The sequence below is a fragment of the Macrobrachium nipponense genome, chromosome 8 (genome assembly GCF_015104395.2).
Source record: "Macrobrachium nipponense isolate FS-2020 chromosome 8, ASM1510439v2, whole genome shotgun sequence".
NCBI classification, from domain to species: Eukaryota; Metazoa; Arthropoda; class Malacostraca; order Decapoda; family Palaemonidae; genus Macrobrachium; species Macrobrachium nipponense.
Window position 1 is genome coordinate 73,644,197 of NC_087203.1, and position 15,000 is coordinate 73,659,196.

The 15,000-nt window shown below is 34.9% G+C and overlaps 1 protein-coding gene across 1 annotated transcript; it reads left to right on the forward strand.

Annotated features, from left to right (window-relative positions):
• The first annotated feature begins 10,809 nt into the window (after window positions 1-10,809).
• On the forward strand, window positions 10,810-11,346 carry LOC135223133 (zinc finger BED domain-containing protein 5-like). Its single transcript, XM_064261637.1, has one exon. The coding sequence runs from the start codon at window positions 10,810-10,812 to the stop codon at window positions 11,344-11,346; it is 537 nt and encodes a 178-aa protein (XP_064117707.1).
• The last annotated feature ends 3,654 nt before the right edge of the window (window positions 11,347-15,000 follow it).

The window sequence follows — 15,000 nt, forward strand, 5'->3', positions numbered from 1 at the left end:
ACTCTTTAACTTTATAACAGCAAAAAACCTTTCTACTGCTCATACAGTTAATCTCAATGAGACATAATGTCAAACGCCCATTTCATGCAATTCACACACCCCGACAAATCATATCTCCCGTCCAGAAAGAAATGCTATTTAAAGCTCAACCCCAATTACATCTCCCGTAGGAAAAGAAAAAAAAAATTAAAAATACGATAACAACAATAAGTGAACTTTCCCAATTACAAAGCACATAATATATACATAATATACATAACCCAACTTTTCCCCATAAATGCAATATGCTACGGAATTTTGCCACCGCAACTTTTCATATATCGGACACAGCCGGAAACAATCCCTTTACATAGATGCATCTCTGTGAAATGCCAAAATCAGCATCATCTCTCAGAATAGTGCAAAACTCTGAGTAATCAACACTAGAGGAAAAGAGTTCAGCAACCAGACTCATCATGGCATTATCAGCAAAAAATCCAACTGCGGACACGTCAGGTGCTCGAACTGCAGTATAGAAATTTCTAGTCAGACTTGCATCTTCAGAAAACCATGATTTCTGCAAAAAAAATTCTATACTGACACCCTCAGTCTCCAAAAGGTTCCAAAAATTCTATACTGAGATTATATCAGCACTTTTCACAAAAATTATCTCCAGAAAATCACCAATGAACTCAAAATTTTCCTCAAAGACATAACTGTCCCAAATGATATTACTCAATTATATAAAATGAATTATCACCTTTTCAGGATATAAACTACGGTAAACTCACAATTCAGTAATTATATGCCGCCAAAAATAACTCACTGGTGAATATAAAAAATGCAACATCTCCATAGAACCACAATGCAGTAATGCCACTCGCCTTCATTAGTCACGAAACCAAAAGAACCACAAACCCCTCTCTTGGCTCGTAAAACCCCAGAAATTCAACCCCAAAAATCATAACCACAAAAAAAAAGGTCACCCCCAAAGATTAGTGCCATCCATATATATCACCATGTTAATAATAATACCACTCCGTTGATAAAAATATTTCCCTCCATTTAGTTAATAACCCCACATCACCATATTCCCTCTATCTCACGAATAATCACATGTGGAATAAAACAAGTCTCCAAAAAAGATTATTACACTCCAAGCAGGATAATCAAAAATGAAACTCAATCCCCCCAAAAATGCACTCAAAGCATCTAGCCGATACACTAAAAAATATTGCCCCATGTCTCCTCTCAAACGTGTTTCTATTTGCAACAAAAATGGCTGAAGAATAATTGAACTAAACATAGCTCTCACCACCATAGGCATAAACTGTGGAATATCTAAAAAAAAAAAAAAAATATCAAATGGCCAAAATATAATATCTCCAATTATATCTCCAATTCTCCACTAAAATAACCCCAAGAAGCCTCTCTAAGGAGCTCAATGTTACACTCTCAGTTTATATAACTGCTGAAAAAGGGCAAAAAACTCAGCAAATAAAATTGCCCAGGAAATTCTAGAAAAAAACAACAGTATGCCATAATTCATTACAACAGAACTCCAAATTCAAAGTGTCTAAGCAAAGACTTCTCCATATGCACTACGGCATAGGCCACTAGAAACTTAACCAAGCTTCCTGTCTCTGGCAAAATTGCAACAAACACAATTGTGCAAGAGGCCAACAATTTCTGGAACACAAATATCCAGAAAAAAATATGTAGTGCCATTATATATACATTCAAAAATGCAAAAATTTTCCCATAAATCTCTCTGCAGCATCAAACAGCTGAAATCATAAACTCATTCCTGAACAATGACTCCAAGTCACGAACTGAGATATTAAAAATTCACACAAACTGGAGAGAAAAATAAATTCGAACTCGCCCATGATAACAAAACTTACGTCAGGGATGGCTAAAGACTAAAAAAGGAAAGGAAAAACTAATGGCACTGATAACTTTTCCTGTGACACCTGTAACATCTGTGACTCACATAGACTTCTGCTGAACTCATAAAAAAAGAAAAACAAAAAATGTGTCGTTAGTTCCTCCCACATTCACAAAAACACATCACCACCCTTAATATCATTACAACACCCATGTTAGTATAAAAAAAAATAACACTAATATCAGAATTCGCCAGTATCAGTAGTATCACCAAATAGTATTAGTACTCGCCCATTCACCAGTATTAAGTATCAGAATCACCAACTATCAGTACTCGCTAGTATCACCAAAATTGCTATCATCAAATTCACCAAAATTCACCAGAAACTGGTATCACCACCCATAAAATCATTGGCAAATTCCCCAAAAATTATTACCACCATGAACTCTGACAGAATCCCCCAAAAATATCTCCAGTAATGATAATTCTACTTAAGTACCCCCCCACACCCCCGTAAAACATCTCCGGTAATAATAATAATAATAATTCTCCGTAAATATCTCAAGTAAGGGCATTAATATTGCCATTCTCCAATATTCATCACGATTGCCACACCCCATAACTCCAAAATAATTACCACTCACCACCAGGTATAACACCAATCATCACCAGTCATCACCAATGCCATATCACCAATTGACATCACAGGTACAACACCATTCATCACCACTCATCACCAATCACCACCACTTAAAGTAATCTCCATATCTCAAACAAATCCCCATCAAAAAAAACAATCTCTTTATCCACAGTTATAATTATGCCCTCTAATATTGTGTAATGGCATTCATCAAAAGCATAAGGTAAACTTGCACCACATTCATATGCATTTCCATTTTCTCTTCTCTCAAGAGAAAGAACCAAAATCTTTCTAAAAGAAACTACGGGCATATCATATCATCACCTGCCCCCCCCCCCACCCCCCCCCCCCCATTGGCACAACCCATTAAAGGCACTAGCATCCCTGTTGCGCTGCCCCTTGGTCGCTCAGCAAAAATTGCGCTGAGTGCGTATGAATGATCGAACGAACTCTCCAAGAGGCGAAAAATGCAATTCAACCAACAGTGTCACATGTATGAAAACCATTCATATACACACGTATGTATTAAAAAAAAGACGAATGCATCTCTTCTAAACATATGCTAAAATAAAACTTATCACATTCTACTACTTTGAGGGAAATAAATATATGGTAATCTGAACTGGCTCTTTAAAATTATTCACATACAAAGTTAAAAAAACACCAGGGCCTAAAAAAAAACACTAACACTTACGTCGTCGAAGGAGAAGACCATCCTGGAATCTGCGCAATTACAAACACACGAATACACACATATATTCAAACGACTTGGTATTACAAGCGAGAAAACACTTGGCAACGCACACTCACAAAGTCCAACTGAGTGCCCGCCCGACTCCCTTGAAGCATCTCACCATGGGCAAAATGCTGAGCCTAGTTCAATTATTCCCTCCCAGTACCACATCCAACTGATGAATGACTCTCATCCCCTGTCACCTACTAACTGAAATCTAACACATTTCCAGAACCAGACTCTCTGAAAACAGCATCTTATAGCTGCTATTAATCTCACAAAAGGCTTTTTTTCGTTCAAACACCGCTAGCCACCACTAATAACGAGTCGACAATTATCTCGTTATGCATTTTGGTAGGGAAAGGCCAGAGCGGCAGACAACTGGGTATTGGTAGCACTTCCTCTCTCTCTCTCTCTCTCTCTCTCTCTCCTCTCTCTCTCTCTCTCTCTCTGCTCAAAACAAAGGCAGCTCTTTCCCTCTTTCTTTCTCTCTCTGCTCTCTCTCTCTCTCTCTCTCTCTCTCTCTCTCTCTCGTCATACCTCCCCTCCATTATCTAGGTCATCAAATCAGAGTCGTGAATTGCAAAAATATGCGTTTATTTAAAAGCAAAGTATTAACTGAATAACTCAGATTCTTAACAGAATGATTAAATGGAAAGTTAACTCAAAGTCCAAATAACTCAGATAACCCTCAGTAATCTAACACCAACATTAGTTTAGGCATAAGAGATAGGCATAGTCAAGACAGTAATTAGTCATCACCAACTCCAAAATATATATATTGTTCCTCTCCAAAACCAGACCCCTTTGTCAGAACCGCCTGCTAAAAAGACAGGAGAACAAACTGATAAACACACACAATTGCAAAAATAAAAAGTCAAACTTTTACAGAATATCAAAATACAGTCAAGCCACACCTTTGGCCAAAGCACAGTAAATCTTACCATTTCAGTACAGTTTTACTTCCACTAAACAAAAGTACTTTGGCAGAGCCATCTCTTCATAAGTCTACATTCATTATGTAGGAAAGAGGCTCACACTGACACACAAACTCACACCCATCGTTCACGCCCAGAAACCACTTATATCCAGTTTCAAAGGCACCTTTGACAAACGCCCATAACGACAGACGAGCATTGACCTGCCCAGGTAAGGATTTTAATGTCACACCACCTCAAGAAAAAGACATATCAGCATTCCTAAGCTGTTGCTCAGACACTCAGTCTCTAGGGAAGTTAAATTGCTGATTCTCCACATTCTAAGAAATGTCATAACATATCACATTATATTATTTAAAATATCTCATAGCAAATTCCCCCACTTTTATGTTACATATATATATATATATATATATATATATATATATATATATATATATATATATATATATATATATATGATGTATATATACAATATCATACATTTTGGTAAACTAAATCAGTGTACTTTGGGAATATTCAATATTAGCCGATATTGGTTGATATAAAAGTAACGTGTTCATAAGTGACGAAAATTCACACGCGCACACACACACAACACACACATACACACATACATACATTTATATATATATATATATATAGATATAATATATAAATATATATATATATATATATATATACTAGGAAATCACAAAAGTAAGCACGTGATTTTGTTCATAGCTGAAGCCACTGGGAAAACCTAAAAAAAGAAAAAAACAAATGCCAAGTACTTTCGTGTGTTTAACACATGCATATATATATATATATATATATATATATATATATATATATATATATATATATATATATGTATGTATATATATATATATATATAATATAATATATATACATATACATATATATATATATATATATATATATATATATATTTAATCTTTGACCAACATTGTATTCGAAACCAGGTCTTTCAATTGAAAGGCAAGGGCACACCAACTAAAACTATACAGATCAACCCCCCTAAATTTTAATAGAAAGAACTGGGTTCGATCCCGACGTGAGTCTCAAATTTATTTGTGTTTCACTCGTGAGTGTGTGATGATCACTATATATATATATATATATATATATATATATATATATAATATATATATATAGATATATATATATATATATATATATACATTTTTCTTTTTTTTGTTAATCTGCTCTGACAGTCAAGAGTGAATTTCTTGATATCTAATTATAAAGAAATCTCATATAATCAACTGTATTTAACGCATGAATGAGAGTTATGATATGTGTGATCATAACCCAATGCACCTCATCGATCCACATCCAGGATATTTTTGTCCCGGACCTGATTGAATATCCTTCGTAACCCACCCAATTTGCAGCAAAAGAGAAATACAAATGATTAAAAAAACGAAAAATACCAAGAATATATAATAGAATTTGCAATCATCATAATATGCGTCATATTCAAGCAAAGTCACTTGCAATTGAAACCCCGGCCCCCATCCAACGAACAATCCCCTATGATAAGGCTATTCTTCATTATATACTCGCAACAATCAGCTTCTGTGACAACGAGGTTGGGCAAGTCTTTGTGCATTAGCAATACTACCGGTAAATTGTCTCTCATTACTTCCCCGACCAATGTTCAATTTCACTTCGCCAACCAAACTCTTACACACTGCCCTGGACGTATCAGTCACGCAACATTCTTCTGCATTGACCTCGGCTTGTAATTTTGATAATATTCACTGTACTGAAAAGACTTGCTACAATAACGCATTTCTACTTGTTCACTTTAGAAATCACAATCATAATAGTTTAGAGTTATTTGAACATTTACAAATATCTAGGCGGCTAGAGATTTTAGGGAATGATCTAGTGACCAGAACAGGGTCTTGCAAATGCAACTTCCCATTGAAGGGTGACGATACAGCCAGGTTGCACACTGGCTATAATAGTATGTATGATGTGTAGAATGTTCTTCACAATTTCTCCCAGTTATTTCCAACATAAGAACAAGTCTGCTTACTGGGAAATAATTTTCCTTTTTAATTTAGGCAATCGTTGGAGGTCATTATTATTTTCTGATGTAAAAAAAACAACCTTAATTAATAAAATTCAATGTCCATGCGAGAAATCGTAAATAAAACGATTATGCAGCCAAGACCTGGGTTAGGATTAAATTAATCATTATACGGACAACCTGGCGTTGTTAACCAAATTTTAACAGATTTAAAAACATAAACTACCACAATAATTATTTGTTTTCCAGTACACGGAAAAGAGAGAGACGCGTTATTCCAAATGGGTAGAGATACGAGTAAATTTATTCAATGAGAAAACAACAATACAGAATTATCTTTGAATCGTGTGTTTGACATATTTTTGATAATTTTCCTAGTGGCATGACAACGAACAAAATCTTTGTAATTCTGAATGAACTTACAATTGCCTAAAATAGTACAGTACTGAAGTACAGAGAAAAACGTCATTCCGTAGGGGTTACTTGGAACATGGACTTGTAATAGACCTTCATAGGAGTGCCAATCTGGCCTAAGTTCTATACAGCATTATTCAACTTCCTAGTATATAAATCCGTTATCTTCGGTAAGGTTCCCGTTAATTTTCTAAAGTCTCCAGTTTATTGTAGGATACGAAACATTAAATTACATCATTGTCAACTTTACTGGCTAACACTCGTAAGGATGCAAAGCATGAGTTAATATGTCGTGATACTTAGCATCACCAGATGAATATACTCACTTGTAAAAGAGAAAGAGACATTAACAAAATAATAAAACTACATAAGTAAACAGTAGGTAATGAAAGAAACAACTACAATAGTGCGTTGAATAGCATTATATAAACTTGTGAAAAATTCTACCATTTAAGTTTAACTGTCCGCGAGGCTACAAGTTCTTGCTCATCTTATTACACACAAACACACACAAACACACACACACACACACACACACACACACACACACACATATATATATATATATAATATATATATATATATATATATATATATATATATATATATATAATAGGTAATGATTGAAAGTGTACGTAGTTATATTTCCTCGTGCTAATGTTACTAAATAGTGTAAAATGTCCTTTATAAAGTTCTACCTTCTATCACACACACACACACATATATATATATATTATATATATATATATATATATATATATATATATATATATATATATATATATATATATATATATATATATATATATATATATATATATATATGTGTGTGTGTGTGTGTGTGTGTGTGTGTGATAGAAGGTAGAACTTATAAAGGACATTTTACACTATTTAGTAACATTAGCACGAGGAAATATAACTACGTACACTTTCAATCATTACCTATTATAGACAAAGCTTTCGAGTGATTTTCGTGCTGTGTAAATATAATCCCCAGCTTTTAATCCATCAGTGTCATCGAAAAATCCATCAATGTCATCGAAACGAAGCGTCACAGCGTCACACAATGATGGGCAGAAACCCTTGAGGATATTTCGTCCATTAAGCGTCACAGACCCGTAACTTACATCCCATTAGAGAGTTTTCAATTTTTTTTCTTCCATGTTTTTTTTCTCGAGCGCCATTAACGTTTCTGATCCATTTAGCTGTCTGGCTCAATGAGCTTCCTCTTCTTCCGACACACAAGGCTTAGGAGTCATTCAGGGAAATTGTTTAGATTTAACTGGAGATTTTTCGAAATATGAATGGAAATTTTCTTAGTTGTATCATGGGAAGTTTCATGTATAATTACAGAAAATCGTTTCTCATTTACTAAACTAAGATACATTATATCCGGAATTAGAAAATCAAATATCCAGAGGTTATGAATCCAACCAAAGTTTAATGTCACTAACGGCAAATTATTTTTCAATTTAATTAAACTTGAATATTAAAATTAATACACCAGTTTAGGAATTTGTTACTTCACATAAAAATGAGAGCACAAAAGTGTAACTTAACTATGTATCGATAAATAATATAAAAAAAAATGCTGTCCGTACTTACGATACTTTGTATTGCATCTCTTTTGTTTTCTAACACTGATAAAACTGTTGATGTCCTGCATACTTGGGTAAATCTTTACCAAGCATAAGGGGACACCAGATCTACTGTCTTAAAAACGAAATTAATTATTTAAAGCTAATATTTCTTTGTTCTATCCCATATCTATACAATGACTTATTTTGGCTCACTGACTCAAGGATTTAAGGTTTTACACAATGATACTTTAGTTTTCAATTCAAGATTTACATTGATATACTTCTATGTGTCCAGTGGAAAACGGAGTAAATCGGACTGTCACAAAATCGGAATAGTTTGAGATCAATCGAAAAAAAAAATTGAATAACAGATTCACGGCATAAGGAGTTGCTGTCACTGTTAAGAAAAAGAATTGCATTAAACTCTCTCCTTCCCAGTTCACATTTCCTATTTGATCATAAAGGTTTCACCACACAATAAATACCTTCACAAAGAAGCCCAAGTCATATGTGTTATAATTGAGGTGCTCCCCGTCTGTCATCTGTAAGAATGTATATAAGAAAAACAAGGCCTGATCCAACCTCCAGGTTACTCGGGACAAGTGCAAGATTTTCCCCTCACACATAAGTTGTAAACATTATATTCCTAACTTTTAACATAACTTAAAACGTTCTAAAATCTATGGTCAAATAGAGCCTCGTTTTACCAACGAAAATTAAAATACATATGTTATCTCTTATTTGAATTCATTTTTCTGCACTGTTTAACATGCACATTATTTATTTCGTATATTTTCATTCTAATAAATAAATCATAAATATCGTATCATAAAATTCCTGTATCTTCAAGTCAACGCAAATCACCTTTTTCAAAGTTTTTTAGGCTCTTCCATAGACCTTTCCTAAGCCCTCGCTCCCCCTCAACAACAATATAGTTTGTAGGCATACTCCCCGAATAAGCGAAACTTGGTAAGTTTATATAAAAATGTTTTGACAGCGAGGTATCTGTTGATATCAGATATCAAATATAAGTAGCAATAAACTTGACAGGTAAATGTCGACATGATTTACAGGTATTTCTAGATATGACGGAACGGATATATCTAGAACGAAATAGACATGTATAAGTAAACGAGAATATGACTGACAGATATATGTGGTGTTCCAGTTCATAAAATGACGTATATAGTCACAACGAGGGTGAATGACGAAAAGCGATCTTAAAACCTCCTTCTTAGCCGTTCAATCGCATTATATTCATATAAGAGAGCATTTTACCACAAGTACATACTTATCCAAATTCTGGGTAAGTGACGAGGAATTTCGTCCCCAATGACCAATAATTTACTTGCCAATTCAACGATTGTAACTTTCATGGACGACTGCTAAACACTATCAATTTTTTCCCCATCTTAACTGAAAAAAATTAAGAGAAATGAAGACTTTATGAGCGAATAATGTTAAAGATGAGAAAAAAAGGGGGTAAAAACAATATCACAAAATAATTGTCAACAAGCGTACATCTACATACCTCTAACTTTCATTTCGAATTCAATAACGAGACAGATTTGTTTCTATGGCATCCCTTTAATCAAATATTTGGATATTGATAATAATAGGTGAGTAGCAATAATACCTGCACAGTTAACAAATGACTACAAATACTGCTATGAGTGACAGGTACCTGTCTTGCATACGTGCAATTGCTCAGTAAAATTTCAAGACTGCATCTCTTATTTAGGGTAGAGGGAAAAGAACGATTGAATTCGAAAATGAATGATCATTTCCTTGCTGATACGTTTCCCAGCATTTGTTGAGGAATTCAAAATGCTGGATAAAATGTACTATAATCCCTAAGGGGACAGGGCTTGTAGGACTTCAAAATGGCACGAGAAGATTGGGTTTCGGCTGAGAGCGAGGGAGAGTAAGAGCAGGAGTGAGGAAATAATGGAGTACAATACAAACTGACGAAAATGGTGAAATGAAGCAAATAAGTGGGAAGGATGGGAGACATCAATAGACAAAGCAAATGGGATGAATAAGAAGGGGACAAACTGAGAGAGAGAGAGAGAGAGAGAGAGAGAGAGAGAGAGAGAGAGAGTTAGTCAACCGTATTCCACTCGGCGGGACTTCTTCCGCGAGATGAATCGATTACTCGCCCTTCAAAGCATTGTGGTAATATTTCAATTGAAACGATCAAATCAATTATTTCATAATAAATACGTTGTCTAATGGAACATAAGATTATAAATAATTGGGAGAAATGTACTACAAAACATGAAAAGCATAAGATAAGGATATATTATGAACGATCATTTACTCTTTTCTTCTATTTATTTTTCTTTTTTTCATCGTGTAAACTTACTCGTATTAATTCGTAAAGAGCATATCATCAATCATTAACTAGATCTAAGTGTAAATTTCTATAAAGTCCAGTGGTTCTTAACCTGGGGGGGGGGGGCGCTCCCCTAGGGGGGGCGTCAGTGATTTCCAGGGGGGGCACGAGCCTCAGGTGAAAAGAAGAAGTTTTTCCATTTATGGGTTATTTTCATGACAAGAGCATGGGGCAGTACTGTAAAGATAAGCTTATGAAATAATGCAGAAATGTCGGGTTCAGCAGGGAAATGCAGCCAGTTTTAGGAACTTGGATTCTGCTCTCGCTGACAGTAACCTCGACTCTGACTTAAAGCAACAAATAATCACTCATCTAAGTGACTTGAAAGCAGAATTCATCAGATACTTCCCAGATATAGATGACAAGCGTGAAGCCTGGAAATTCGTCAGGAACCCATTTCAATGTGAAGTAGCTGATGTTGCTGATGAAGTCCAAGAAGAGTTCCTAGAATTGAAGTTCAACTCTACAGCTAAAGAAGACTTCAAAGATATGGATTTGGAGACGTTCTGGGTCAAATACCTTCCTGTTTACCCTCTGATCTCACATCAGGCTCTTCGGATTCTAACAATGTTTGGATCCACATATCTATGTGAAACTGCATTTTCCACGCTCGTTGCTATCAAAACCAAGTACAGAAACCGCCTGAATGTTGAAGGGGACTTACGTTGTGCACTCTCAAGCATTCGACTACGTATTCAAGATCTGGTAGCTAAGAAGCAGTGTCAAATATCTCACTAACCATGTATTCAAGATCTGGTAGAGCAGTGTCAAATATCTCACTAATGTAATTCATGCTTAGTAAATTGACTAAAAAGCCATTTTTATTCATTTTATTTCTAAATCTGGGAGTGAAATTTGTCTATAGATGCAAGGGGGGCGTGGAGGGAAAGAGCTGTTCCTAGAGGGGGCGTGGTAGTAAAAAGTTTAAGAACCACTGCTATAAACCATGCGGTTTCCTTCATTCGTTTTAGTTATTCTTCATTTAAAACAATTCTTTAAACCTAAGCATAATCTATCTACATCTACCTGTGCCCTAGAATGAAACGTACTCGCTTCAGAATTTGGTTAAGTGCTATTTCATTACGACCACTTGCATTGGGTGACCTTCTCTATGCATAATATATGACACTAATACGGCACATGTACGTTTTCCGTTACTGAATTTTACTACATTTATCTGACTGAAGATAATTCATCAACTCCAATCCCTCCCGGACCTCATGACAAAAAATTCGTAATTCTTTAAATTTCTTGTATGTGTTTACCTGCGAGATTTTGTACAAATGCCACTTTGTTAGTTCGCTGTCTTGAGAGGAAAGTCGAGGAGAAAATATTTTCTATGAGAAAGTCAATTTCAGAAAATGATTTTGGTTGCTTTTGATTTTTCTTAGTTCATAACATAACATACATCTTAGCTGATCTTGACTTATGCTAACCAAATTAACCTAATGTAAGGCACTAAGGTACTATATATGCCCCAACTATAACAATGGATTCAGGTAACTGACTGGTAAGTCTTGAAATGTAACTCAAATGACTTCGTTAAACTACTTAACAATAACAACAACAGGAATAAATAATAGCAAAAATAATAATTAGAAAGGAATACTGAAGGTTAACTGCAAAAAAATAAAAGAAATAAAATCCTAATAACAAAAACAAAAATAAATAGGAACAATAAAGGCTAATCGCAGTCAGTCTCAAGTGAAAGAAAATCCAAGAGATAGCATCAAAACAAAACTATCTAGAAAACAGAAGTTCTTGGAAAACAGAATATGAAGCAGAGAGAAGAGGAAAGCACCACTGAACGTTCCCCCGGTCCCCTTTCGTCTGCAGGTTTTTATTGCAATGCTTAAAAAGAATGTTTCCAAGTCTTGCCCATGAGGGGCTCAGAATCCCATCTGCTTAATTCTGCACAAGGTTTTCATTAAGCAAGGGAAAGGAAGGAACGAAAGGGTCTTGCAGGTAAACGGAACAGAACGAAATATTCATATGGTGGTGTTTTTTTGTGGGGGTGAGGGAAATATTCATATGGTAGTCTTATTTCTTTATGATGATATTATCGCACCCAGACGTCCATTGCCAAGGCATAGATGGACAAAAGGTTTGAAACAGAGGAAATTAAACAAAAATGGAAGCGCTACAGAAGTTTCAAAATAGTTAAATTTGTCCTTATCATCTCTTGAATACATAAACATCAGAGAAAGCACTGACTAAAATGTAGGACTTAACATAAAGCACATCAACTGAATATTTCCCTGAGCAGGGATGTCTTTATGCCGTTATTTACTCGTACGGACATACACAAATAAACAGACACTGCGGGAAGGGCAACAAGTATAAATAAGAAATAAGAAAAATATAGAAGACTGCAGACTACAATTGAAAGACTAAAGAACGGTACGTATTTTTATTTGTTCCTGGGTATTCGAAAGATTTTCTTCACCGTTTACCTTTTACTCAGGTTATCATATATTTCTTTGTTAGGAAAATGACAGAAGCTTCCATTGAATTATATGTTTAAGGACATTTATTTATAATCGTTATATTTTTTTTCCTTTTTAAGATGAAAAGTATCTGTAAATTTGATCTGCCTGTGGAATTATATAACATTAGAATAACCTAATCCCCCACCCCCACCCCGACTTCCCCCCCCCCCCCCCAACCCCGTCTTCTCTCTCTCTCTCTCTCTCTCTCTCTCTCTCTCTCTCTCTCTCTCTCTTCATGTCTATATGGATTTGCTTCACAAATAATGCAACCATAATGAAAGTTTACTGTGACCGTCTCAGTGTCTTGTTAGTTCTAGTGGTTTCTATTTTCCCTCATTGTCAGCACCACGATAATTTTCTCTGTCGGCCAGTGCTGTGGGTATTGTTCATCATTTCGCAAGATCCTATTTACTTCTTTCACTGCTGGATTTCATATCTATCTGTCAATTTGCCTTTTTATCAGCAAAATACCTGCAATAGTTAGTGATGGGGTTGAATGAATTTTCATGGATATGTAGAGAGAGAGAGAGAGAGAGAGAGAGAGAGAGAGAGAGAGAGAGAGAGAGAGAGAGAGAGAGTATTCATTTCAGCAAAAAGCTTCCCATTCCAGTGCTGACAAAATATTATGAACAATCATGTCAGAGAAACGTATTCTGTATTTGGAGACCACAGATGGGTAAGGCTGTAAGTAAGTTTATAAAGTAAGTTTCTGTAAGTTCGTTGGAAGCCTACGACGGATATTCTCTCTCTCTCTCTCTCTCTCTCTCTCTCTCTCTCTCTACTTGGCAACATATCATGAAGTTAGATTTACTCCATCATTTTCATCCAGGTGTTATTCTCAAGTAGAACTTATTTAACTGCTATTTTAATTAAGGCAAGAGCATGTGCATTTTAAATTGTAATAATTTTCATCTTATTTATTTCCTTATTCAGTAAATGTTGGAAACATCAGTCAGTCTTACAAGTTTCCCTGTGTTCACATTGCTTATCATATTTCACTGGATTCCAAACGGGCTTTTCGCAAGCAACAGATGAACATTACTATTTCTCAGTTAACTCTCTCTATCTCTCCCCACACCCTACCCCTTCTCATCTCTCTCTCCTCTCTCCGATCTTCTCCATTCTCTCTCTCTCTCACCTTGGCAACATATAATGAAGTTAGATTAACTCCTTCATTCTCATCCAGGTGTTATTCTCAAGTAGAACTTATTTAACTGCTATTTTAATTAAGGCAAGAGCATATGCATTTTAAATGGTACATTTGCTGCTACGTTTATTGTAATAATTTTCCTCTTATTTATTTCCTTGTTCAGTAAATGTTGGAAACATCAGTCAATATTACAAAGTTTCCCGGTGGTTCACATTTGCTTATCATATTTCACTGGACTCCAAACGGGATTTTCGCAAGCAACAGACGACATTAGCTATTTCTCAGTTTAACTTCCTCTCCTAGATCGTTTTGTGTCCAAGCAAACATTTTGTGAATGAAATGTATCCAAGCATACATTTTGTGAAAAAAAAATAAAATAAAGGATGCAAGCAAGCATTTTGTGAGAAAGAAACGTAACTAAGAAAAACATTTGTGGAAAAAAAAACGTATGCAAGCATGCATTTTGTGATAAAACGTATGCAAGCAAGCATTTTGTGGAAGAAACGTATGCAAGCAAGCATTTTGTAAAAAAACAAAAAAAAAAAAAAAAAAAAAAAAAATAAAAAAAAAAAAAAAAAAAAAAAAACTATCCAAGCAAGCATTTTGTAAAAAAAAAAAAAAAACTATCCAAAGGCAAGCATTTTGTAAAAAAAAAAAAAAATATCCAAAGCAAGCATTTTGTAAAAAAAAAAAAAACTATCCAAGCAAGCATTTTGTAAAAAAAAAAAAAAAAAAACTATCCCAAAGCAAGCA